General features: G+C 43.4%; 1 protein-coding gene and 1 pseudogene across 3 annotated transcripts in view; one reads left to right on the top strand and one right to left on the bottom strand.

Moving 5' to 3' along the window:
- Positions 1–2421: 2421 nt before the first annotated feature.
- LOC116532482 lies at positions 2422–4691 on the bottom strand (annotated as a pseudogene). The gene has a single exon (XR_004260882.1). The product of XR_004260882.1 is annotated as an adenosylhomocysteinase-like (transcript).
- Positions 4692–10784: 6093 nt separating this feature from the next.
- MEGF9 (multiple EGF like domains 9) overlaps positions 10785–23592 on the top strand; it is a 109028-nt gene continuing 96220 nt past the window's right edge. Inside the window, exon 1 of one of the 2 annotated variants that reach the window (XM_032251445.1) lies at positions 10785–11529. In XM_032251445.1, coding sequence (XP_032107336.1) covers positions 10929–11529 — 601 coding nt within the window. In that variant the 5' untranslated portion in view covers positions 10785–10928. The remainder of the gene's footprint in view (positions 11530–23592) is intronic. The other variant, XM_032251444.1, reaches the window with a different exon arrangement.

The raw sequence follows: 23592 nt of genomic DNA, 5'->3' as shown, positions 1-23592 counted from the left end.
CTCAGAAGGAGTCAAGTGCTCATTCCTGCTAAGTACTCTCTTAGTTCTAGAAGGTACCATCTGACAGGCACACAATCCAGCAAAGGAGGCTCTTCAAAAGGGCTGAGGCCACGGAATTCAGAGAGTGTGACTCTTCTGAAAATCTAGAAGTTCTGGGCATTGAACCCAAGGACATTGTGCCCTCTTGACCTTGACCCTTGAGAAGGCAAGGTATACCTTGACCTTGAGAAGGCAAGGTATAGGAAAATCAGACATGTACCAAGGTCTTTTTTTTTTTTTTTTTTTGAGACGGAGTTTTGCTCTGTTTCCAGGCTGGAGTGCGGTGACATGATCTCAGCTCACTGCAACCTCCGCCTCCCAGGTTCAAGCGATTCTCCTGCTTCAGCCTCCCAAGTAGCTGGGACTACAGGCACCTGCCACCACACCCGGCTAATTTTTGTATTTTTAGTAGAGATGGGACTTCACCATGTTGGCCAGGATGGTCTCAATCTACTGACATCGTGATCCACCCGCCTCGGCCTCCCAAAGTGCTGGGATTACAGGTGTGAGCCACTGCGCCCAGCCTAATGTCTTAATGAGTGTTCAGTATGGGGCAGAGTTTTGGCTCGATGCTTTATATTCATTTGACCTTGAGGCCAATGAGATAAATATTATGATCCCCATTTTACAGAGAATGAAATCAAGACACAGAGCTAAAGTAACTTGTCCAAGATTACACAGCTAGAAAGACCAGATTTGAACCCAGCATTCTTTACTGCTAAACTACTGTCTCCCCTGATAACAATAGCAACAAAAAATACTCAAAGCTGAGGAAGTACATTAGGCAGGTGTGGAAATCTGGACCTGAGGTCTAAATAAATGACTACAAATTCTATTTTTTCATTTGTTAGCGTGGTTATCTTGGACAAGTCATTTGACTACTTTGAGTGACAACACACTGGCTTGTAAAGTGGGAGTAATCACTCTCTCTACTTCACAGATAAGACTAAAAAGATTAAAAGGGGAATGCACAGTGGTTCAAGCTTGAAATCCCAACACTTTGGGAGGCTGAGGGTAAGATTGCTTGAGGCCAGGAGTTCAAGACCTGGGCAACATAGCGGTACCCCATCTCTACAAAAAAATTTTAAAAGATAATGTGCATCTGGAGCCCAGCTACTCGGGAGGCTGAGGCAGGAGGATCACTTGAGCTCAGGAATTTGAGGCTACAGTGAGCTATGATTATGTCACTGCATTCTAGCCTGGGTGACAGACCAAGTCCCTGTATTTGTTTTGTTTTGTTTTTGATTTTTAATTAAAAGGCATAATGTATGTGAAGTGTTTAGAATTGATTCCTGTCACATAGTAAGTACTCAGCAAATGTTAAGTCTCCATCGTTGTTGTTATTTTTGTTGTTACTACCAGCATCTTTCCTCTAGGGTTGTTGCCAAGTTCAAATGAGATGATGGCTGGGAAAGCACTATGCTGTGCACCTGTCAGTAATCCCCTTTATTACAATTATAGCAACCTAAGGGATAGTTATTTGTGAAGCTCCAATCCTATTCGTCCCCTAAATGGTTCAAATTCTTTGTATTGCAGCCAGCACTGATGACGAGCGAGGGTTTGACTTGGTGCCCACTGTGAATGACGTCCTTCAACAGATCTCCAAGAACTGCAGCAAATGCTTTTCTGGGCTTATTTTAGCATCAGCGGGCTTTTGAAGCAGGATTTCAACATTTAGCTTCATTGTGTGGGGATGGTGCCGTGCATTTAATGTGGGTTTACAGCTTGAGTCTTTCTTCCTCTCATCATCTCGAGACCGTGAGGGCAGGTCAGGGATGTGATTGGCAGACATATCCCCAGATTCAAATGAATTCTATTGTTGACTGTTATTGGTTTTGAGAGTAATAAGTGCTCACTATAAAGAAAATTGGAAAATGTAGAAAACTATGAAGGAGAAAAAGCTAAATATCCATAATGCAGTCACTGAGAAACAAAGAATGTTAACATTTGGGTGTATTTCCTTTCGGTCTTTTATCATTTACATAATTGGGGGTCATGGTATAAATAGTTATATTAACAATTTCTTCCACAATTTTATATTGTAAGAATTTCCTTCATAAGTATTTTTTTTTTTTTTTTGAGACAGTGTCTTACTCTGTCACCCAGGCTGGAGTGCAGTGGCATCATCTCCTCTCACTGCAACCCCCACTTCCCGGGTTTAAGTGATCTTCCCACCTCAGCCTCTTAGAGTAGCTGGAACTCCAGGTGCAACCACCACGCTAGGCGAATTTTTTGTATTTTTGGTAGAGATGGGGTTTTGCCATTTTGCCCAGGCTGGTCTCAAACTCCTGAGCTCAAGCAATCTGCCCACCTGGGCCTCCCAAAATGGGATTACAAGCATGAGTCACTGTGCCTGGCTATGAGTATCATCTTTAATTTTTTAGGCACCAAAGTTTTTATTTACTCACCTTCCCACTTTCTTTTAACATTATAAACCAAATCATTCTCTTTTTGACCCAGGGTTGTGACAGGAACCATCTTGTTACAAAGTGGTAGCTGATCTATGCCTGCTTTTATGTTTTTATGGCCCCTCTGGCTGTCACTTCTCTGTCCTTTCTCAGTTATCCCTTAACAGTCTATTCTAACCCCTATAAACAGGGACTAAAAGTACCAACCTCATTGTTATGAGGTTTAAGAGAAAGCCCAGCCCTAAGCCAGGCTCTCAAGAAAATTCAAACCACAGTTCCTCTTTGCCCTTCAATATAGCTCCTTCTCATCTGTCATGGGCTGAGGAACCACTGACCCTGTAAACCAAGCACACAAATCTAAGTCCACAGACCAGGAAGTTTACCTGAAAGGTAAGGTACACGGGCTTTGTGACTCCACTACCAACTTCCAAACTTAGGAAGGACTGACTTACTGAGCAATTCCAAGACCACTCAGCTCATGATTCCCTGTGGATGCCTCCCTTGTATCTCCATCACGACCAGGGCTTGAGGAGGGGCCTCTCAATTCCCCCTGCCACACTTGACACAGTGTGAGGGATGCTGCAGAGGCCAAAAACTGAGTGACCAGCCCCAGGAAGTCGATGGGGGACACCAACAAACAAATCGCAAAATTGGTGCCATTCACTTTTAGGGAGGAGAGGCAGGGCCTGAACAAAGACAGCAGCTGGCAGGTGAAGGGCAGGCCTGGCTCTCAGCAGCAGTAATGATCTGGCTTGAAGGGGCCATCACGGGACATGCCCAGCTATTGGGCTTGCTTCTCAGTCAGCTTGGTCAATTTCACATTCAGCTTGCCCAGGGGAGCTTCAGCCACTGCGTCATGCAGCTTCTTGGGCAGGAAGTGAACCCCAATGGGGTACTTGTCTGAGTGGGTTCACAGCTTAATCTGCACCATCACCTGGTTGATGAAGGAGTTACTCACCACGAAGCTGGGGCAGCCCATGACACAACCCAGGCTGACCAGCCAACCCTCAGCCAGCAGGACAATGTGGCACCCATTCTTCTGCCAGCACTGGTCCACCTGGGGCTTGATGTTCAACTTCTCCACAACATTCTTGTTGAGCCACCTGACACTGATCTCCATGTCAAAGCATCCAGTGTTATACACGATGACATCATCCTTCATCTGCTCAAAGTGCTGGCTAAGGATGATGTCGACAGGCTGTGGTGGTGACAAAGATGTTGCCCTCTTGACAGGCCTCGTCTGTGGTGGTCACCTCATAGCCTTCCATGGGAGCCTGCAGTGCACTGACAGGGTCAGTCTCGGTGATGATGATGTGGGCCCCAAAACCCCACAGGGCCTGGGCACAGGCCCCGCCCACATCACCATAGCCTGCTACCACTGCTACCTGGCTGGCAATCATCACGTCTTGGCCCACTTGATGTTATTCATCAGTGAGGGACTCCTGGCAGCCACAGAGGCTGTGAAATTTTGCTCTTGGTGACAGAGTCAGTGATGTTGATGGCAAGCACCTTCAGGATTCCATTGGCCATGATCTTGTACAGGTTGTGGACCCTGGTTGTGGTATTCCTAAGAGATGCCTCAGACGCCCGACATAAGCTGTGGGTACTTGGTGTGGACGAGGTTAGTAAGGTCACCCCCATCATCCAGAATCATGTTGAAGGGTCCATCCTTTAAGTACAGTGTCTGTTCAATGCACCACGGGTACTCCTCATTCATTTTGCCCTTCCAGGTGAACACTGGCGTGCCAGCCTTGGCAAAGGCAGCTGCTGCATGGTCCTGGATGGAGAAGATGTTGCAATTAGACCACTGCTCCTGAACATCCAGGGAGATGAGAGTCTCAATGAGGTTGGCCATCTCCACAGTCATTTGCAGGCAGCCAGCAATGCGGGCGCTCTTCAGTGTACTGGAGGGCAAGTACAGCTCCCACAGGGCCACCAGGGCCGGCATCTCATTCTCAATGTCCAGGGCCTTGTGTCCCCAGGTGTCCAGGCCAATGTCACCAACTTTGTAGGGCAGTTTGTCAGACATGCTGGCGATGCCTTTGATGGATAAGGGCAAGGGGGTTGGGCCTCAGTCTGGGGACAGGCATTGGATGGGCAGTGGCGGGCAGGCAGTACTGGGCAGGTATCATTTTTTATAGATGTATAGTATTTCTACACAGAAACATCATAGAGCACAGAGTACTCAACTAATCCTTTGTTGTTAACTATTTAGGTTTTTCTAATTTTTGTAATTATATAACACTGGTGAACATTTTTGTACATAAATATTTACATCTGATTATTTATTTTCCTTGGATAGATTCTTTTTTTTTTTCTTTTTGGGACAAGGTCTCACTTGTTGCCCAGGCTGGAGTACAGTGACGTTATCATGGCTCACTACAGCCTTGACTTCCCAAGCTCAGGTGATTCTCCCACCGCAGCCTCCCAGGTACCTGGGACTTCAGGTGCATACTACCATGCCCAGCTAATTTTCAGTAATTTTTTTTTTTTTTTTTTTTTTTTTTTTTTTTTTTTTTAGTAAAGATGGGGTTTCACCATGTTGCCCAGGCTGGTCTTAAACTCCTGAGCTCAACTGATCTGCCCACCTCAGCCTCCCAAAGTGTTGGGATCACAAGCATCAGCCACTGTGCCTGGCCTTTGGATAGATCCTTAAACGTGGAAATAATGGGCCCAGCATGATGACCCCTTATTTGGGCACTTTGGGAGACGGAGGTGGGTGGATCACCTGAGATCGGGAGTTCGAGACCAGACTGACCAACATGGACAAACCCTGTCTCTATTAAAAATACATAATTAGCTGGGTGTGGTGGTGCATGCCTGTAATCCCAGCTACTTCAGAGGCTGAGGCAGGAGAATCGTGAACCTGGGAGGTTGCCGTGAGCCGAGATCATGCCATTGCACTCCAGCCCGGGCAACAAAAGTGAGACTCTGTCTCAAAAAATAAAAATATATATATAAAAAAGAAAAAGTGGAAATAATGAGTCAAAAAGTATAAACACTTTTAAGGCTTCCTGGAAAGGTTGTATCACTTAACATTTCTATCAACAGTGAGAGGCCATAACAAGTATTACCAGTTTGTAAAAATTGTTGCCAAATCAATAGGTTAAAAAAGTGGCAACTCCTTATCTCAACTTGCAATTCTTTAATTACTCAAGTTGCATATGCAGCATTTCCTATTTCTTAGTCATTTGTATTGCTTTCTGTGACTTGTCTGTTAGTGTCCTCTGCTGGGCTGACTTTGTGAACAGTGGCCCCAATAATCCTACAGTTGTCTGCAGAAGATGCCAAACCTTACATTTAGCCACATGTGATACGGGCCAGCCTCTGGCAGGATTAGAAACAGTCCATGTCAGCATTGCTGTTTCAATGAAACCAGAAAGAGAAAAGGTTTCGTGTTTTATTGGAATTTGGAGATGAAGTTATTTTGCTGAGCCCTGTCTATCATATTACTATGCTTTCTTTCATTTTCTTACTCTCAAAAGCGTTTTTAAATGCTTTTCTAGCAGAAGGGTTAAATTTGGTGCATGTGTGTCCTTTATTTCACTATGTGTACTGACCTCCTACTATGTGCAACACATAGTGGCCACATTAATGGACTGTAGTGTATAGAGAAGAGCCTGGGCTTTTGAGGCAGAAGGGACTTGGGCAAGTCCCTTAAGCTCTTGGAGGCTCAATTTCCTCTTCTTTCAAGTGCAGATGATAGTCCTGTCTTTGAGGAATAAATGTGTTATGAATGTAAAACTCCTGGAACAGCATCTGCCCTATCATAAGATTTCACAGACAATTTTTTTTCCGAGATGGAGTCTTGCTCTGTCACCCAGGCTTGCGTGCAGTGGCACGATCTAGGTTTACTGCAACCTCCACCTCCCAGGTTCAAGCAATTCTCCTGCCTCAGCCTCCTGAGTGGCTGGGATTGCAGGCGTCAGCTACCACGCATGTCTAATTTTTTTTTTTTTTTTTTTTTTTGCATTTTTAGTAGAGACGGGGTTTCACCATGTTGGCCAGGCTAGTCTTGAACTCCTGATCTTGTGATCTGCCCTCCTCAGCTTCCTAAAGTGCTGGGATTATAGGCATGAGCCACTGCACCCAGCTCACAGACAATTCTTGAGCCATTTCTGTGTATTTGACACTGTGCTAGGTACTGACTATAAAATGAGAAATCAGATGGGGCCCGAGGAGAAAAGATAAGAAAGATAAGAAAACTGAGGCTCAGAGAGGTGAAAGGTTTCCTCCAAGGTCATACAGTTGGCAGTCATGACCCAAGTCTGTCTGACTCTACCAAGACACAAGCTCTTCCCATGAGAAGACAGGAGAAAAGTCAGGCTACACATAGGCTAAAAAGGCCCTCTCTGACCCCTGCTGTTCTGTGGTCCTTAGGCCTTTGGCTCCAGGTCTCATGGGTGGGTTGACAGCTTTTTAGAGCCTAGGCCTTAGCTACAGTTCTGGGGCAATAGGAAAAGTGCCAGTCAATGTTCTGTTACACAGTGTGACAGCTATAATTTTTCTTTTCTTCTTTCCATTGTAAGTATTTTCCCTTTAGAGTTAAGGGTGGCAGTGGGAGCCAGCCAGCCTCAGTTTGATTTCTGGCTCTATTATTTACCAAGTGACCATGGGCAAGTTGCTTAACTTGTGTCCTAGTTTCCTTATCTTTAAAATGCAGATAATTATAGCTATAGACTGAATGTTTGTGTCCCTCTAAAAGTCATAGGTTGAAATCCAAACTCTCCATGTGAAAGTATTTGGAAGCCTTTGGGAGGTGATTAGGTCATGAAGGCTGAGCCATCATGAATAGAATTAGTGTCCTTTTAAAGAACACCCAGGGAGCTCACTGAGTCTGGTGGTGCCTTGATCTTGGACATCCCAGGCACCAGAACTGGGAGAGATACATTTTTTGTTGTCTACAAGCCACAATCTACAGGACTTTGTTGCGGCAGCCCAAAGGGACTAAGACATAATAGTACCTACTTCCTGGGGTTCTTAGGATTAAACAAAATCATTCATATGTAGCTCTTAGTATAATGTCTAGCATAGACTATGAGCTCAATTGTTTACTATTAATATTTCCTACTGTTTTCATAGCTACACTTACAATGACTTTATATGATTAAATTTAATGGGTATAATAATACCTTCCTCTGGTGTCAGATATGTAAGGTGTTTCCAATTTTTAAACACAAAGTAAAACATAATTCCTAAGAAAATCATCTTGTAGTTTACAGATTAAGGAAGATTTAAGATTAAAGAGATTTAAGAATTAAATGTTTAATGAATTAACATTAATACATTTAAATTATTAACATCTGTCAAAAATTTAATATTTTCTATACATACTACAGGCTAATTATCCCATCTTAAAAGCCGCTGCATGGATGATCCTTGCCTAAGGCAGAGAGCTGACCTGGATCACTCGACGAGTTCTCCTAGTCATTTGCTCTATGGTTCTCCGAGCCAAGAAGCTGCATCAGCTTTTTCCCCCTTGCCAGAGAACCTGTGATACAGCAAAGCTCAGGGCCAGCCCAGCATATTTCAGATATCATTTGGAAATATCAGGTAGGGCAACTGTCAGGCCGTGTCACCTGATGGGGAACTTATGGGGCGGGGGTTTCTGCTCTGGTCCTTCAGCCAACAAGGCTCAAAGTTAGCAATGGTATAACTAAAATATGAACCTACATGGATTGAGTACCGTCTGTATGCCAGGCTCTGTGAAAACATTCTCCTCAATCCTCAGCTCAACAAATGAGAGACGATTTACTGGCCCTATTTAATAGATGAGAAAACTGGCCTGACCCAGTGGCTCACGTCTGTAATCCCAGCACTTTGGGAGGTTGAGGAGGGAGGATCACCTGAGCTCAGGAGTTTGAGACCAGCCTGGCCAATGTGATGAAATCCCATCTCTACTAAAAATATAAGAATTAGCTGGGCATGGTGGCAGGTGCCTGTAATCCCAGCTACTCGGGAGGCTGAGGCAGGAGAATCGATTGAACCTGGGAAGCAGAGGTTGCAGTGAGCCAAGAGGGTGCCATTGCACTCCAGCTTGGGCAACAAGGGCAAAATGCAGACTCAAAAAAAAAAAAAAAAAAAAAAGAAAACAGTCTCAGAGAGGTGAAAGGTTTCCTCCAAGGTCATACAGCTGGCAGTCATGACCCAAGTCTGTCTGACTCTAAAGACACAAGCTCTTCCCATGAACACTACAAGACTTCAACTTAATTCAATTTAACCAGCATGGATTAGCACTTACAAGCATTGCCCCTGCTACTAAGAACAGGGAGAATATCTGATGGAAGAGACAGACACATAAATAACAAGTTCTAGCATGAAGGCAGATGCATGCCCAGGAGAAGTAGTAAAGCCATGTGGGCAATTCGATTTATCCCATTGTATGTATTTCTGAAAGCCATCCTTAATTCTTTTAGGAAAAGGCAAGGGAGAGGTAGATTGGTAGATCAGGGTTGTAATCAAAGCATAAACAAAGGATGGTGGGGAAATGAGGAAGGAGAGATTAATTCCCACTCAAATCCAGGAATGTCTTTTAGAGAATGTCGCATTTTGGTTGGGGTTTGAAGAGCCAGGGACAATGGGCAAGGGAATATGGGGGACTGGCATGACCTGTCCACTCTCCCAAAGCAAAGTAAAAATAGAACTTTGGTTAGTGCTTGCTAGATATTGGTCCTGAAGCCAGAACACATTCTCCCTCATTCCCACTGTCTTATATACATAGACCTATCAAGACACACCCGAAGATAACCACAAATGTAAAAACACAGAAAATATACATAAACACACACCAGTACACATGCACAGATTATTAAGACACAATATATGAAAATAGATGCTAGCTCCCATACTCATAAACTCACACAGACACATATGATACTCATAAACACAGACTCACAAACATGTTTATGCATTCATACACAGCCTCCCCCGTGCATTACTCATGCAGGAAAATAAATGCATGCTTTCATTAACATACACAGGTTCACATAGAAATCTCATCCTGCCGGTCTGGTTGAAGGCCAATGACTAATGGGAAACCATGCACAAAGGCAAACATCACGTAGGGAAGGCTGGGGTTGAGTTAGCAGTGAGGCTTGGATTAAGCCCCATCAGATGACAAACCCGCCCTGCCTGGCTCCCCCTGGAAGCTGCTAAGCCGAGGCAGCAGCGCCTGACCTAGCTCTGGATCCTGGACGGATGACGCGAGGCTGCGTGACCGAATTCCAGCTTGATCCAGGGTTTAGTGTCATCCAGGGTCAAGCTCGGCTATCAGCCCCACCCTGATCCCTGCAACCAGCAGGAGGCTCTGGGGACACTGCAGGGCTGGGGCCTGGGGCTACTTTCTAATCCTAGGCTTGCCCTGGCACAGAACGCTGAGAGTCGTTAGCATTAATGAGGGTTTACAACAGTGGGCCAGGCGCTGGGCTAAGCCTTTTATGTCCATGACTTAATTCTCTCAACAGCTCTGTGAGGGGGGTGAGGAGTGTCCTATCATCTTCATTTTAGTGGTGAAAACACTGCGCTCAGGCCACAAAACCATTCAGCAAGAGACATCAAGTTGAGGTTAACCCCGTCTGATCCTATTCTTCCCAGGGTTTAGATAAGTGTGTTTGCGAGCCTGTCTCCTCCTCGCAGGACGCCTGCATCTTCTGCCCTGAAGGGTCTCCACCGCCTGGTCCCGCCCCCTCATCCAGCCTGGCACAACATCTGGCCCACAGCAGGTGTCTGGTGGGGGCGTGGGTCTCGGTTCAGGGAGGCTCTCAGCAAGGGCCTCAGTTTCCCCATCTCTGAAATGGGAATGGCGGCTGAGACCTCGCAAGGCTGAGGCTAGGCTCTCTGGAGCAGCAGAGGGCATGCTAAGCTCTACGTCCTCGCTGCCGCCGCCCTCTCCCATCGCGGGGTTCCCGCGCGTCCCCGCCCGAGACCGGGTGCGGCGCCGGCGCCCCATTGTTCACGAGGGCCGGGATGCTCCCAAGTGCCGATTCCATCCCCCGGTCGAGCTCGCAGCGCGGTAGAGCAGATGACTAGGCCCGGCGTCTGCCGCACGGGGCGCATCCTTTGTCTGCTCCGCGGCGCCCGGTGCCCGAGGCCCGCGCCCCACTCCTTGGGTAGACAAAGCCGGGGCCGCCGCGAGCCCGGCGGGCTGGAGCTGGGCTCGCACCACCCTTCTCCCGCCTCACGGACCGCCCCCTCTCCTGGACGTCCTATGATTGGCCCACAGGGCTACAAAGAGGCCGGGAAGCGGGCGGATCACGTGGGCTAGTCTGGCCTCCCATTGGTTAGGCGCGGCTGCCAATCGAGGAGGGCGGGCGGTCCGCGCTCGGTCCGGTCGCTCCCTCCGCTCTGGGGCCCGCCCGCGGGGCCGGCCGCCTGTCAGAGGGAGGTGGCGATGGTGCGCCCGGTGGCGGCGGCGGTTGCGGAGGCTTCCTTGGTCGGATTGCAGCGAGCAGAAGATGACTGACCAACCGACTGGCTGAATGAATGAATGGCGGAGCCGAGCGCGCCATGAGGAGCCTGCCGAGCCTGGGCGGCCTCGCCCTGTTGTGCTGCGCCGCCGCCGCCGCCGCCGCCGCCTCAGCCGCCTCGGCGGGGAATGTCACCGGTGGCGGCGGGGCCGCGGGGCAGGTGGACGCATCGCCGGGCCCCGGGCTGCGGGGAGAGCCCAGCCACCCTTTCCCTAGGGCGACGGCTCCCACGGCCCAGGCCTCGAGGACCGGGCCCCCGCGCCCCACTGTCCACAGACCCCTGGCTGCGACTTCTCCAGCTCGGTCTCTGGAGACCACCCCTCCTCGGGCGACGGCCGGACTCGCCTCCACCACCTTTCAGACGCCGCTCGGCCCTTCGCCGACCACCCCTCTGGCGGCGGAACGCACTTCGACCACCTCTCAGGTGCGGACCAGATCCGCGCCAACCACCCTTTCGTCGACCACTGGCCTGACGCCGACCACCCCTGTAGCGATCACCGTCCCGGCGCCCACCACTCCCCGGACCCCGACCCCCGTTTCCCCCGGCAGCAGTAGCAGCGGCAACGGCAGCCTCCCCACCCCACCTGCCACCGAGGCCCCCTCTTCGCCTCTTCCAGGTGAGTCCGGCGCTCCCTCTTGGGCAGGACCCGTCCTCACCCCAGCCCCGGCATCTAGGGGGTTGGGCTCTTGCCTATAATTTATCGTTTCTTGCCTCAAAGTCACCCCATGTTTCGGCTCCCCAGGGGAGATCCCAGCTCCAGCTAGTCCCCCTCCCGCCTCCAATCAATCTGGAAAGTCTTTTGTCCCCCGTGGGCCGTGCTCCCTCGGGAGGGGGTGGCTGCTGGGTGGAAGGCATCTCATCTTCTTCCCAACAGGGCTTCGGGCCTTTTTCAGAGACCCAGAATGGGCGCAAACTTCTGGGTTGGGTTCCCGCACCCAGTCTCTCTGCCTGTGTTATTTGGAGGAAGTTTGAAAGCCCGCATAGTACCTCCTTCAACCACTGGGTCAAAAGCTGAGGATAAGGGATTCCTTTCAAAGCTCCAGTTTCCCTGGTCATTTCTTCTTGTTTATGTAAATATCAGATGCGTGTATGTGACAGGTGGAAGAGAGGTAGTGAGAGGACTTTGTTTACAAACAATATAGGGACCACTTGAGGGCAAAAAAGAAAAACAAAAAAAGGCATTGTAAGCCATGTTGTCCCTGCAAATAAGTGGATTCAGTAGGTCATTTGGGACAGGTGTGTATCTAGGTTGAGCACATTTATAAATTAGGTTAAATCTCTTTCTTGCACCGTTTTTTTCTTCCACAAGTGTAAGGTCAACATGTTTGGACAAATACACAATTTAAACAAGGATGCCTATTTTTGTCTCCTTAAGCCAGGATATTCAACTTTGCTGATGTTGATAAATGCCACTTTCTGTTTGAGCCCACGTGGAAAAGGCTTTTCTTGCTGAAGTCTTGAAGCAAAATTAGAGACAACTCCTGTTCTTTCCCCGTTTAAATCTAGAGTGGACCTAGAACTAAAACAAAACAAAACAAAACTTACCTTGTCGAGATGTTAGGCAAAAGTTTCTGAGTTCTCTTGTTTTGAGTTTGGGTGGAGATTTGTCCAAATCGTTTGTCTAGCTGGGTCTGTGACCCAAATCTTAGGCTTAGTGGAGGCAGGTATGGACTTTGGACTATAATTGAGTGTGTAGAGAATTCTCCCACATGGTTATGAGCCTTAATACAGTCTTGAGTCTTGGGTTAGAACTCGCAATGACATAAGTAGGATTATTCCCCCATAAGAAGCCAAAGATGCATCTCTTCCAGCTTCAAGGATAGTATTAGCTAGCTGGGTTTTACCTGTAACCCTTTTTGGCTTTCGTATGGAGAGATTGACATATTACTGAGAGACAGGAAGCATAGTGGTTGAGAATATGGACTCTGGAGTTTATTCCTAGGTTTGAATTATAGCTCTTCCCCTTGTTAGCTGTGTAAGCTTAGGCAGGCCACTGAAGCTCTCTGGACTCAGTTTCTTAGATTGTGAAACGAAAATAATATTATAGTAGTACTTATCTCATAGGTTGCTATGAAGACTTTTTTTTTGTTTGTTTTTTGAGACAGGGTCTGGCTCTGTTGCCCAGACTGAAGTGCAGTGGTGCAATCTTGGCCCACTGCAACCTCTGCCTCCAGGGCTCAAGCAATCCTCCCACCTCAGCCTCCTGAGTAGCTGAGACTACAGGTGTGAGTCACCACACCCAGCTAATTTTTTATAGAGATGAGATCTCATTATATTGCCCAGGCTAGTCTTGAATTCCTCAACCGAAGCAATCCTCCTGCCTCGGCCTCTCAAAGTGCTAGGATTACAGGCATGAGTCACTGCACCAGGCCTGCTGGGAAGATTGAATAAGTTAATACACTAAACTGTGCTTACAACAGTTCCTAGTGCAAAATAATCACTGTATGTGTTAGCTATGCTTATGACCAGGCCTGTGTGTGTGTGTGTGTATAGAAAGTATTTGAGAAAACTAATAGGGACTTGTGGTGATTTTTATTTGTTTTAGTAAAATATAATAGAAAAAGAATGAATTTGATTCTCTGGAGTTTTAAGCATACAGAAATATTTAAGTAGCAAGATCACGTACTTTGGTTAGTATCTGATAAATAAATGTGTTTAATTCATGTTATTTTACTTTTACTATTTTTGTATTGTTATTTTTAAACCGCAAAGGTAACCCCTACAGGTAAAAAAATATAAATAACCAGAAGTCCACAAAGGAAAAAGGGAAAGTCACTCTTTCACTGCCTTCTAGTTTCATTCAGTCCTTAGAAGTTACTGCTGTTACCAATTTGTCAGATCTTTTTTCAGCTGTTTTTGCTGGGCATATGTGAACATACACACAGGGTATTTAAAAATAGATTTTAAAAAATCAAAATTGAATAATTCTACACGTTTCGCAACTTGTGGTATTCACTTAACTGTGTATCATGGACTTTAAAAAAAAAAGTCAGTATCTAGAGTCTACTTTATTCTTTTCAATAGTTGCATTTTCCAGAGTAAGAATGTATAATAATTTATTTAACCAAGGCCTTATTTATGGACACTTAGATGCTTCTAGGCTTCACTTAAAAAAGCCCAGAGAGGAAGCAGCACAGAGTATTTTTGTTAAGTCTGTCATACATTTACTATATTCTCTAATAATTTCACTGGAGTTGCTTAGAATCCAGTCCAGTTTAAACTGAAGTAAAGCTCATTTGATTACTATTTGCCATCTGAACTGTTGTTCAGCGTTTTTAGTAATTTTCATGAACTAACGTATTATGTCCGTGGTGGTCTTTGGTTGAAGAAATTTTAGAAGGATGTCCAATTTCAGTAACTTTCCTGTGTTTTAAATATTAGGTAGTTTGTACTTTTCTGTGAATTCACTCTGGATTGCCAGTGTCTCAGCAGCTGAACTGACTTTACAGTGATCTGATCAAGTATGGAACATGGGCTCCAGTCTGCTTTGAACAGTAAACATCTCTCTGGCAGAAGGAAAACTTATAATTGAATTTGAGAGAACTGGTTTGGCTTGCAAAGTTGGATTCCCTGGCATTTGAGAAGATGGTTGTACAGTATTTTTTTTATTTCAGCATTCCTGTAAGAACTAAGTGCCATTGATATTATTTGATTGGATAGGTCTTATAGATTCTTTTTGAATTAATAGTTTCTTTCATGGAGATTGAGCTGAGAGCTCTTGCCTGCTCCTCAATTAGGGCCCTCTTTTGTTTACAGGTACACTGATCTGCAAACTGAAACTAATTGCCCAGCAAGCAGGCACTTTTTCTCCCACAAACCCAGCGAAGCATCCAGCTGATTGGTTAGCTGGGTAGGACATTTTAAGCAGGGTGAAGAGAGATGCTGTGATACCAGAAGTAGTAACAATTAGCAGTAACACACTGAGGTAATGACAAAGGTTTGATTTTTTATTTTTTTTTTTTTTGAAATGGAGTTTCACTCTTGTTGCCCAGGCTGGAATGCAGTGGCACAATCTCGGCCCACTGCAACCTCTGCCTCCTGGGTTTCAAGCGATTCTCTTGCCTCAGCCTCCTGAGTAGCTGGTATTACAGGCACCTGCCACCATGCCCGGCTAATTTTTGTATTTTTAATAGAGATGAGGTTTTACCACATTGGCCAGTCTGGTCTCGAACTTCTGACCTCAGGTTATCCGCCCTTCTTGGCCTCCCCAAGTGCTGGGATTACAGGTGTAAGCCACCGTGCCTGGCCTAAATGTTTGATTTTTAAAATTATGGACCCTTAGGGCAAGACAGGACTTTAAATGCCACTACCTCCTAATGTGGCTCTACATTTGAAGAAATATTTCCATAGGCTTAGCTGAAATTTCTTCTTTCAGTTAGCTGATTGATCTGGCTCTGCCAGTTGGGGCCACACAGAAAAAGTCAGCTGTCTCTGTGCCATGACAATTCTTACGGATTTGGGGACAGGGATCATGCTACCTTTCAGTCTGGGCTAAATAACTTCAGCTCCTTCAACTGGTCTTTCTGTGACATGGTTTCAGATTTTCTCACTATCTTGGTTACTTCTCTTCTAGTATTTTTTTTTTTTTTTTTTTTTTTGAGACAGAGTCCCACTCTGTTGCCCAGGCTGGAATGCAATGACCGTGATCTTGGCTCACTGTAACCTCCACCTCCCAGTTTCAAGCAATTCTCTTGCCTTAGCCTCCTCAGTAGCTGGGATTATGGTGCTTGCCTCCAAGCCTGGCTACTTTTTGTATTTTTAGTAGAGACAGGGTTTCACCATGTTAGCTAGGCTGGTCTCAAACTCCTGACCTCAGCAGACCCACCTGCCTCAGCCTCCAAAAGTGCTGGGATTACAGGCGTAAGCCACTGTGCCTTGCCCTCTTCTAGTCTTTTTCAGTCTTTTTGTGTCTCTCCCAAAATGTGGAACAGAGCTGAATGTAATACTCCAGATGTACTCTAACCAGCTTGTAGCAGAAAGGGGAGTTGCCTCATTCCTTCTGGATGGGATACTGATGTTGATGTGGTTAGTTCCTAATCACAGTAGCTTTTTGGCAGCCACATTATGTTGTTGACTCATTGAGCCCATTAAGATTGCTAAGTTCTGTTAAAATTTATTTATTTTTAAGTATGTGCTGGGTGAGTCCTCCGTTCATTTTGGACTTGGAAATTCTTGTAATTTTCTAAAGTATAATCTGAGACATTTACTAAATTTATAAGATTGATTGTGTTAAATTCAATTATCCTTTTAGATCCCAAGTTTGTCAGTCTACTCCACCCGGTTTATTTGCATTTACCTACAGGGTGTTCCTATAGACAGAGTCTAAAGACAAGTTAGGGCAGATTATTCTTACCTCATAGGGGAGAGTAAATTTACAGATGATAAAACAATTTGGAAGGCAAGGGATAATAATTTAGATTAGCTTTGAAGGGTCTCTTTCAGCTCTAAAGTTCTGTGATGATTTGGTCTGCATGATTCAAGACATATTTATGCCCCCCAAAGAACCTTAATTATTTATTTGTTACCTAAGTGATGAGAATAGACTTGTTTAAGCAAGCTGTAGAATTTAGAATTTGGAAACTCTGACTACTGTGATATGTAAATAAAATATTACAGATGTATTATATTTGTTTTTTGGTGGGTTTTTTTTGTTGTTGTGTTTTTTTGTTTGAGACAAAGTCTTGCTCAGTTGCCCAGGTTGGAGTGCAGTACCTTCTTGGCTCACTGCAACTTCTGCCTCCCAGGTTCAAGCAATTCTCCTGTCTCAGTCTCCCGAGCAGCTGGGACTACAGGCATGTGCCACCACACCTGGCTAATTTTCTTATATCTTTAGTAGAGATGGGGTTTCACCATGTTGGTCAGGCTGGTTTCGAACTCCTGACCTCAAATGATCTGCCTGCCTCAGCCTCCCAAAGTGCTGGAATTACAGGTGTGAGCCACCGTGCCTGGCCAAGGAAATGTTTTCCTCACCCTAACATTCTCTAATACTAGATTCAAGATCCTACTTGTGTTTCTTTAAGAAGATGAAATTTATTTCAAGGAAATACAAACTGTCCAGGCTTCAAAGTTAATATAGATCCATAGTCTTTTTTCCAATACCTGTGTGTCGGATGTGTTTCAGAATTTAGATTTTTAAATTTTTTTCATAAATACATTCCAGTGAACTGGGGGCAGCATTTTGTAATCAAACACATTAAGATATCTGCAGTAAAATGCACATATCTTTATACTGAGTGGGATAAATAAAGACTATCAGTAGCCTTACATTTGCTGAGGTTAGGTTTTGTTGCCAAACATATTCAGGATAGGTCAGATATTTGCCACCAAATGAGTTACAGGAAAATTTTTAGTTTCACAGCTTCTGGTATTTAGCATTAGGTTTGAGGGACTGTGGACTACTATAATAGTAATTACAGTCGGGCGCGGTGGCTCACGCCTGTAATCCCAGCACTTTGGGAGGCCAAGGCGGGTGGATCACGAGGTCAAGGGATCTAGACCATCCTGGTCAACACAGTGAAACCCCGTCTCTACTAAAAATACAAAAAATTAGCTGGGCATGGTGGCGAGTGCCTGTAATCCCAGCTACTCAGGAGGCTGAGGCAGGAGAATTGCCTGAACCCAGGAGGCGGAGGTTGCGGTGGGCCGAGATAGCGCCATTGCACTCCAGCCTGGGTAACATGAGCGAAACTCCATCTCAAAAAAAAAAAATAGTAATTACAAACCCACTTACTATGTTCCCGGCACTGTTCTACGTGTCATACACACACACACACACACACACACACACACACACACACACACACACACACAAATCATTTAATCTTCAAAACAGGAACTATTGAGTTAGTTACTATGATTATCCTCATTTTATAGATAAGGAAATTGAGTCCCGTTGAAGGCCAGCTCTGGTAGAAGCTAATTTCAAACCTAGTTGGTCTGACTCCAGAATCCATATTATTGGCATTTAAAGAAATACAGTTGCTGGTCGGGCGTGGTGGCTCATGCCTGTAATCCCAGCACTTTGGGAGGCCAAGTTGGGTGGATCACAAGGTCAGGAGATCGAGACTATCCTGGCCAACATGGTGAAACTCCGTCTCTACTAAAAATACAAAAAAATAGCTGAGCGTAGTGGTACGCACCTGTGGTCCCAGCTACTCAGGAGGCTGAGGCAGGGGAATTGCTTGACCCTAGGAGGCAGAAATTGCAATGAGCCGAGATTGCACCATTGCACTCTAGTCTGGCGACAGACCGAGACTCCAAAAAAAAAAAAAAGAAATATAGTTGCCTAGAAGAGTAGGAAATCATTTTGCTAAAAATATTGGTTCTTGGATATTGATCTGAGAAAACTTCTACTGTTCTTTGGCATTTACTGTCTTCATTCCACTGTGTGCTAGTCATTCATCCTCCTGAATTTTCTTTCTTTTTTTTTTGAGACAGGGTCTCACTCTGTCTCCCAGGCTGGCGTGCAGCAGCACAATCATGGCTCACTGCAGCCTTGACCTCCTGGGCTCAAATGATTCTCCCTCCAGAGCAGCTGGAACTACAGGCATGCACCACCACGCCGAGCTAGTTTTTGTATTTTTAGTAGAGATGGGATTTCGCTATGTTGCCCAGGCTGGTCTTGAACTCCTAAGCTCAAGCAATCCACCCAGTTGGACTTCCCAAGTACTGGAATTACAGGTGTGAGACACTAAGCCCAGCCACCTTCCTGAATTTTCTGTTTGACAGTGTTTTACAATTGTCATATTAAATTATAGCTCTTATTGTTTCATTAATTAGGTTCTAAGTTTGTCTGTGATAGAGAGATTTGTTCATATTTTTTGTGGGGCCAGGCTCAGGGACTTCTAAATTTATCATACCTTATGCCTGGCCTAATGGCCTAGGTTTCTGTAGAGATTCCTTAGTCTGATTAGTTTCTGGAGCAGCATAGGTAAACTCCAGAACATTAGTTTGAAATATTCTGAATTATGTCCCCAGGAAGCCTTCTGGCTAGTTGAAAATTTACACATTGAAATAATCTGACTAGGCCTTTTTATCTTGATCTCTTAAAAAGACCCATAAAATTAAAGTGTGCATTACTTTTCATCTTAGCATTCTAAACGTGTGTATATTAACTTCCAGACGTTCTGGCACCCTTATAAAAAGAATGGAAGAAAAGTATTGCAGTGCTGTTTTTACTGATGAGTAAATTATGGGTGGAGAGAGTTCTGCTCTAGGGTACTTAATCCGAAGAAAATAGAAATGTAAGACCTTGTTTAGCTGAAAGACAGTGTTAGATGATATTTTAAGTTATAAATAGCTTTAATCCATACTTTTTGCCTTGAGCTTGATTTTTGTGTGTGTGTTTTTTAGGTGATATAAAAATCTTTATTACTAATGTTGACATTATGTTACAGGGACCTCTTCTGTGATCACTTAGACTTTTTTCAAGTATATGTTTTGATTTATCTGTTTTTTACTAGAAATGACTACCCTGACTGCACTGGTAACTTTAAAGGAGGATTTCTAAAAATGTGATGAAGAAGATAAAGATTATGTCTGGATACCTATGTTTGAATCTTAGTAAACGTTTAGTAAAAATAATTATCGTTTTAGATGTATCTATATGGGTACATGTGATAAATTTGTGTCAAAATAATCTCTCTAATAATGTCACTGTTCTGTAGATAATTATTGACAGAAAAAATCTTTATTATTTTGTCTTCATTGAAAAAAACCTTTCTTCTATGCTCCTTGTTCATTTTTTTTTTTCAAATTGAAGTATTCTCTGTGTTCCTCTCACTCATATCTTTTATTTTTAGCCCCATCCATTCTTTCCATGATCTTTAAGGAACCAAATTACCCTTTCTGTTGAACAATTTACCACTTTGTCCTCCTTCAGTGCTTCTTCAAAGGCTGATTCTTCCAAGAAGTCTTTCTAGATGAACAAAAAGTCCTTGAAGATGTCTTAGCGTCAGCATGCATAGTGTTGAACAGTTTGCACTCAAAACAGAATCCGTCTTTCTCTGTGACTTTGACTTTTTTCCTATTGATTTGTTTTTAGTCTATTTAATTTAGATTATGAAGCCTTCTTAATAAGAAAATGTCATCTTTTATATAATATTCAGAACATGGTAATTATTCTCTCTTTTTGAAAAAAAATAGAGAAAAGATTTTCTTTTTCCACTGGTATCTTCTTTATTGTCCAGCTTGTACCCCACCCCCACACCCTCTGCCACCTTCATCTGAGGAACAATAAAGAAAAAACTTTCATAACAGAAATTATCTGGCTCTAAAAAAAATCAAGTACTTTGACTAAGTAGCAGATGTATTTTCCTATTTATGAATAACATGAGCTGTTTTTGTGGTAGGTGGTTTGGGATGCATACCAGTATAAAAGGCCTAATTTGATTAAGAAATAAATGTTTGATCTTTTGAATGACAGAATTTCCCCATTAGAAATATAATTAAAGTTAATAGTGAACAGAGTGCTTCTAATATTAATAATTAACAAGTGTGCAGTACATTATGGCTTACAAGGTGCTCTTAGAATGTCGAAAACCTTGCAATTCATATTTTGTTGATTTCTGCATATTACATGAATGAAAAAGGCTTATCTCCTCTGTTTGTACTTTTATTGGTGAATATTGATCAAACCTTCATAGGTTTTGGTGGGTTTCAGATTTGATACTTTGAATTTCAAATCATTATGTTTTAAGTTTATTTTGTTAAGTATAAATCTTGGCTTGTTTAGCTGCCCATATTTATATGATGAAAAAATGGTATTTGGAGAAGAGAACTGCTTGCTTTATATTTTCTTCCCTAAACACTACACAGGGCTGAATGTTGTGGAAAGCGCCCAGTAGTAATTGAAAGTAAATGGTGATGGAGATACCAAGATGAACTACAGAACTTGACTTGGAGGGCTCATATGATGAATTTCATTTTTTTTTTTTTTTTGAGACAGAGTCTCACTCTGTCATCCAGGCTGGATTGCAGTGGTGCAATCTCAGCTTACTGCTATCTCCACCTCCTGGGTTCCAGCAGTTCTCCTGCCTCAGCCTCTCGAGTAGCTGGGATTACAGGTGCCTGCCACCATGCCCAGCTAACTTATGTATTTTTAGTACAGACAGGGTTTTGCCATGTTGGCCAGGTTGGTTTGAAACTCCTGCCCTCAAGTGATCCATTTGCCTTCGCCTCCCAAAGTGCTTGGATTACAGGCATGAGCCACTGCACCTGGACTAAATTTCATTCCTTCATATTGAAATACTTAATTATTTCTTAGTGTAAGAATCTCTTTGGAAATTAGTATATATATATACCTTTTTCTTTTTCCAAGATAGAATCTCACTGTGTCTCCCAAGCTGGAGTGCAGTGATGCCATCTCAGCTCACTGCAACCTCTACCTCTTAGGTTCAAGCGATTCTCTTGCCTCAGCCTCCCAAGTAGCTGGGATTACAGGCACCCACCACCATGACCAGCTAATTTTTATATTTTTAGTAGAGACACGGTTTCACCATGTTGGCCAGGCTGATCTCAAACTCCTGACCTCAGGTGATCCACCCGTCTCGGGTCTCCCAGAGTGCCGGGATTACAGGCATGAACCACTGCACCTGGACCACAATCTCTTTGGAATTATCTTAACCTGCTATTTCAGTTGTACTGCCTCAAATCACTGTGTTAATGGCAAAGAGATTTACACTTTCACCTATAATGTTAACTGAGTACATATTATATGCCTGATTACCTATAAGGCTTTTTTTTTACATACATCATGTTATTTAATTTTTAAACAATGCAGAAGTTAAATCTTACTAGCTGTACTTTATGACTGGCAAACACTGAGATTCAGAAAGTTCAAGTAGTTTGTTCAAGCCTATCAGGCTTACAGACCCCATGAGGGCAGGACTTCTGTTTGTTTTGTTCACCATTATACCTCTGCTGTCCAGCCCAAATAGATTCTTAATAAATATTTAGTGACTGAATTAGTGAAAAGGAGGGAACAATTTGTAGGTATACTAGACATGCAGTGTCCATTATTCTTGAGAAAAATAATGTAATCATAGCCTTTCTCTTTAGTTTAGAAATGAACTTTTCTCTCACTCACAGTAATATAAGGAATAGTATGAGAACCTGCTTAGGGCAAGTGCAACTCCTTGAGATCTATCTTATTATATTAATTATTCATTTTTATTACATAAGTTTTTCCCTTGTATTTTTCTTAAAGGAAGAACAACAATGGACAAATGAACATTTGATGACTTTGTAGAAAGGGTAGCTAAAAAGTTGCAAAAGCTGAGAAGTTGTCTGTAAAATGTGGGATCCTAAGTTTTTTATTAGTTCTTTTACTAGTTCTCTATCTAGCGAAAGCAAGTAGTTTGCTCTGTTAAATGAGGTAGACTAGATTTGTCCTTTTTAAACAGTATTATTTGGGGACCTAGGATTCCTCAGATGTGTTTGGGAGCTGTTATAGGGACTAGAGAGGCCAGCAGGTCTACTTCTGAACCGTTTACACCCAATTCTCTCCTCATCCCTACATCACCACCCACGCTTTCATCAGCTCTTCTCGCATTTGGCTTATCTATTGGATTTGTCCTTTCAGTAAATATTTTTGAAATAGGAATTCTCTTACTCTAACATTTTGTGATAAAGAAATTTGGTAATCTATGAACTTACATTAAAATATTTACATTATATTAAGTAACACTATACATGAGAGGAGAGAAATATACCAAAATGTTAATTGGTTAAAACAAAGTAATGGGATTATGGGTAATTTTAATTACCTTCTTTGTGTTTTTCTGAATTTTTAAAGTTTTTTCAATGACTATATCCAATTCTAATTTTATGGTCATAAAAATAAATGAATAACATTTAAAAATGAATAAAAAGTTCTGATAAGCTTGGTAAGTCTTTACTTATGTAATAAGATCAAGTCAAATGATATTACCTCGGGTCACTTAACTATAATTTCTGTCATTGACTAAGCAAGTTTGATCTATATCAGAGGTATTTTTCTAGTCTAAGTGAGCCAGGGTTTTGAAGAAAGGAGATTGCTGAAGACAGTACCAAAGAAAGGAGACTATTCCTGAGGCCTGACAAATCTTAAACATAGAGTAGGAATGACATATCTAAGATTTGGTACCCTTAGGGAAAGTTTAACTGAGATCTTCAGCAGAGGCTGAAAATTGAGAGCTGGTTCTTTCTCCATTTTATTCTGTCTAGGTAATTTAAAGTATGCACTTTAAAATTACGTAAGGTAGCTTATTGAAATAGATCTTGTTTAGATTGTACAAAATTTGAATTCATGGCATTGTTCGTAGTCTTTATCAATGTAATATAGTTGATTATTTCTTCCTTAAACTTACAGAGCACCTAAAAGTTTGGTTTTAGTCTGTCCATATGTTTTGCAATTAGATCAGATGGGATTGCTGTTATACTGGTAATATAACAGATGTTCTAAATGATACCTTGCCAGGGAGACAGCTAAGCTATAAGGGAAGGAGAAATTTATTCATTTGGAAAAAGGAATGTATTCTGCCCAGCCACAGGGAAAACGATAAGGAGTAGGAATGTTGTCAACCTGGCTGGAGAATGTTAAATAACGTTTTACTAAATTTTAGACCTGTTAGATAACTGAGTCTGAAAACTTATTTCAGTCTTGCATGCTTCCAAGAAGCTGGCCTATTATCACAGATCT

Source organism: Sapajus apella, unplaced genomic scaffold, assembly GCF_009761245.1.
Source record: "Sapajus apella isolate SASKATOON/1434 unplaced genomic scaffold, GSC_monkey_1.0 scaffold76, whole genome shotgun sequence".
Lineage (NCBI taxonomy): Eukaryota > Metazoa > Chordata > Mammalia > Primates > Cebidae > Sapajus > Sapajus apella.
The sequence above is the reverse complement of the archived record's forward strand: the minus strand, read 5'-3'. Positions and strand labels throughout refer to the sequence as shown.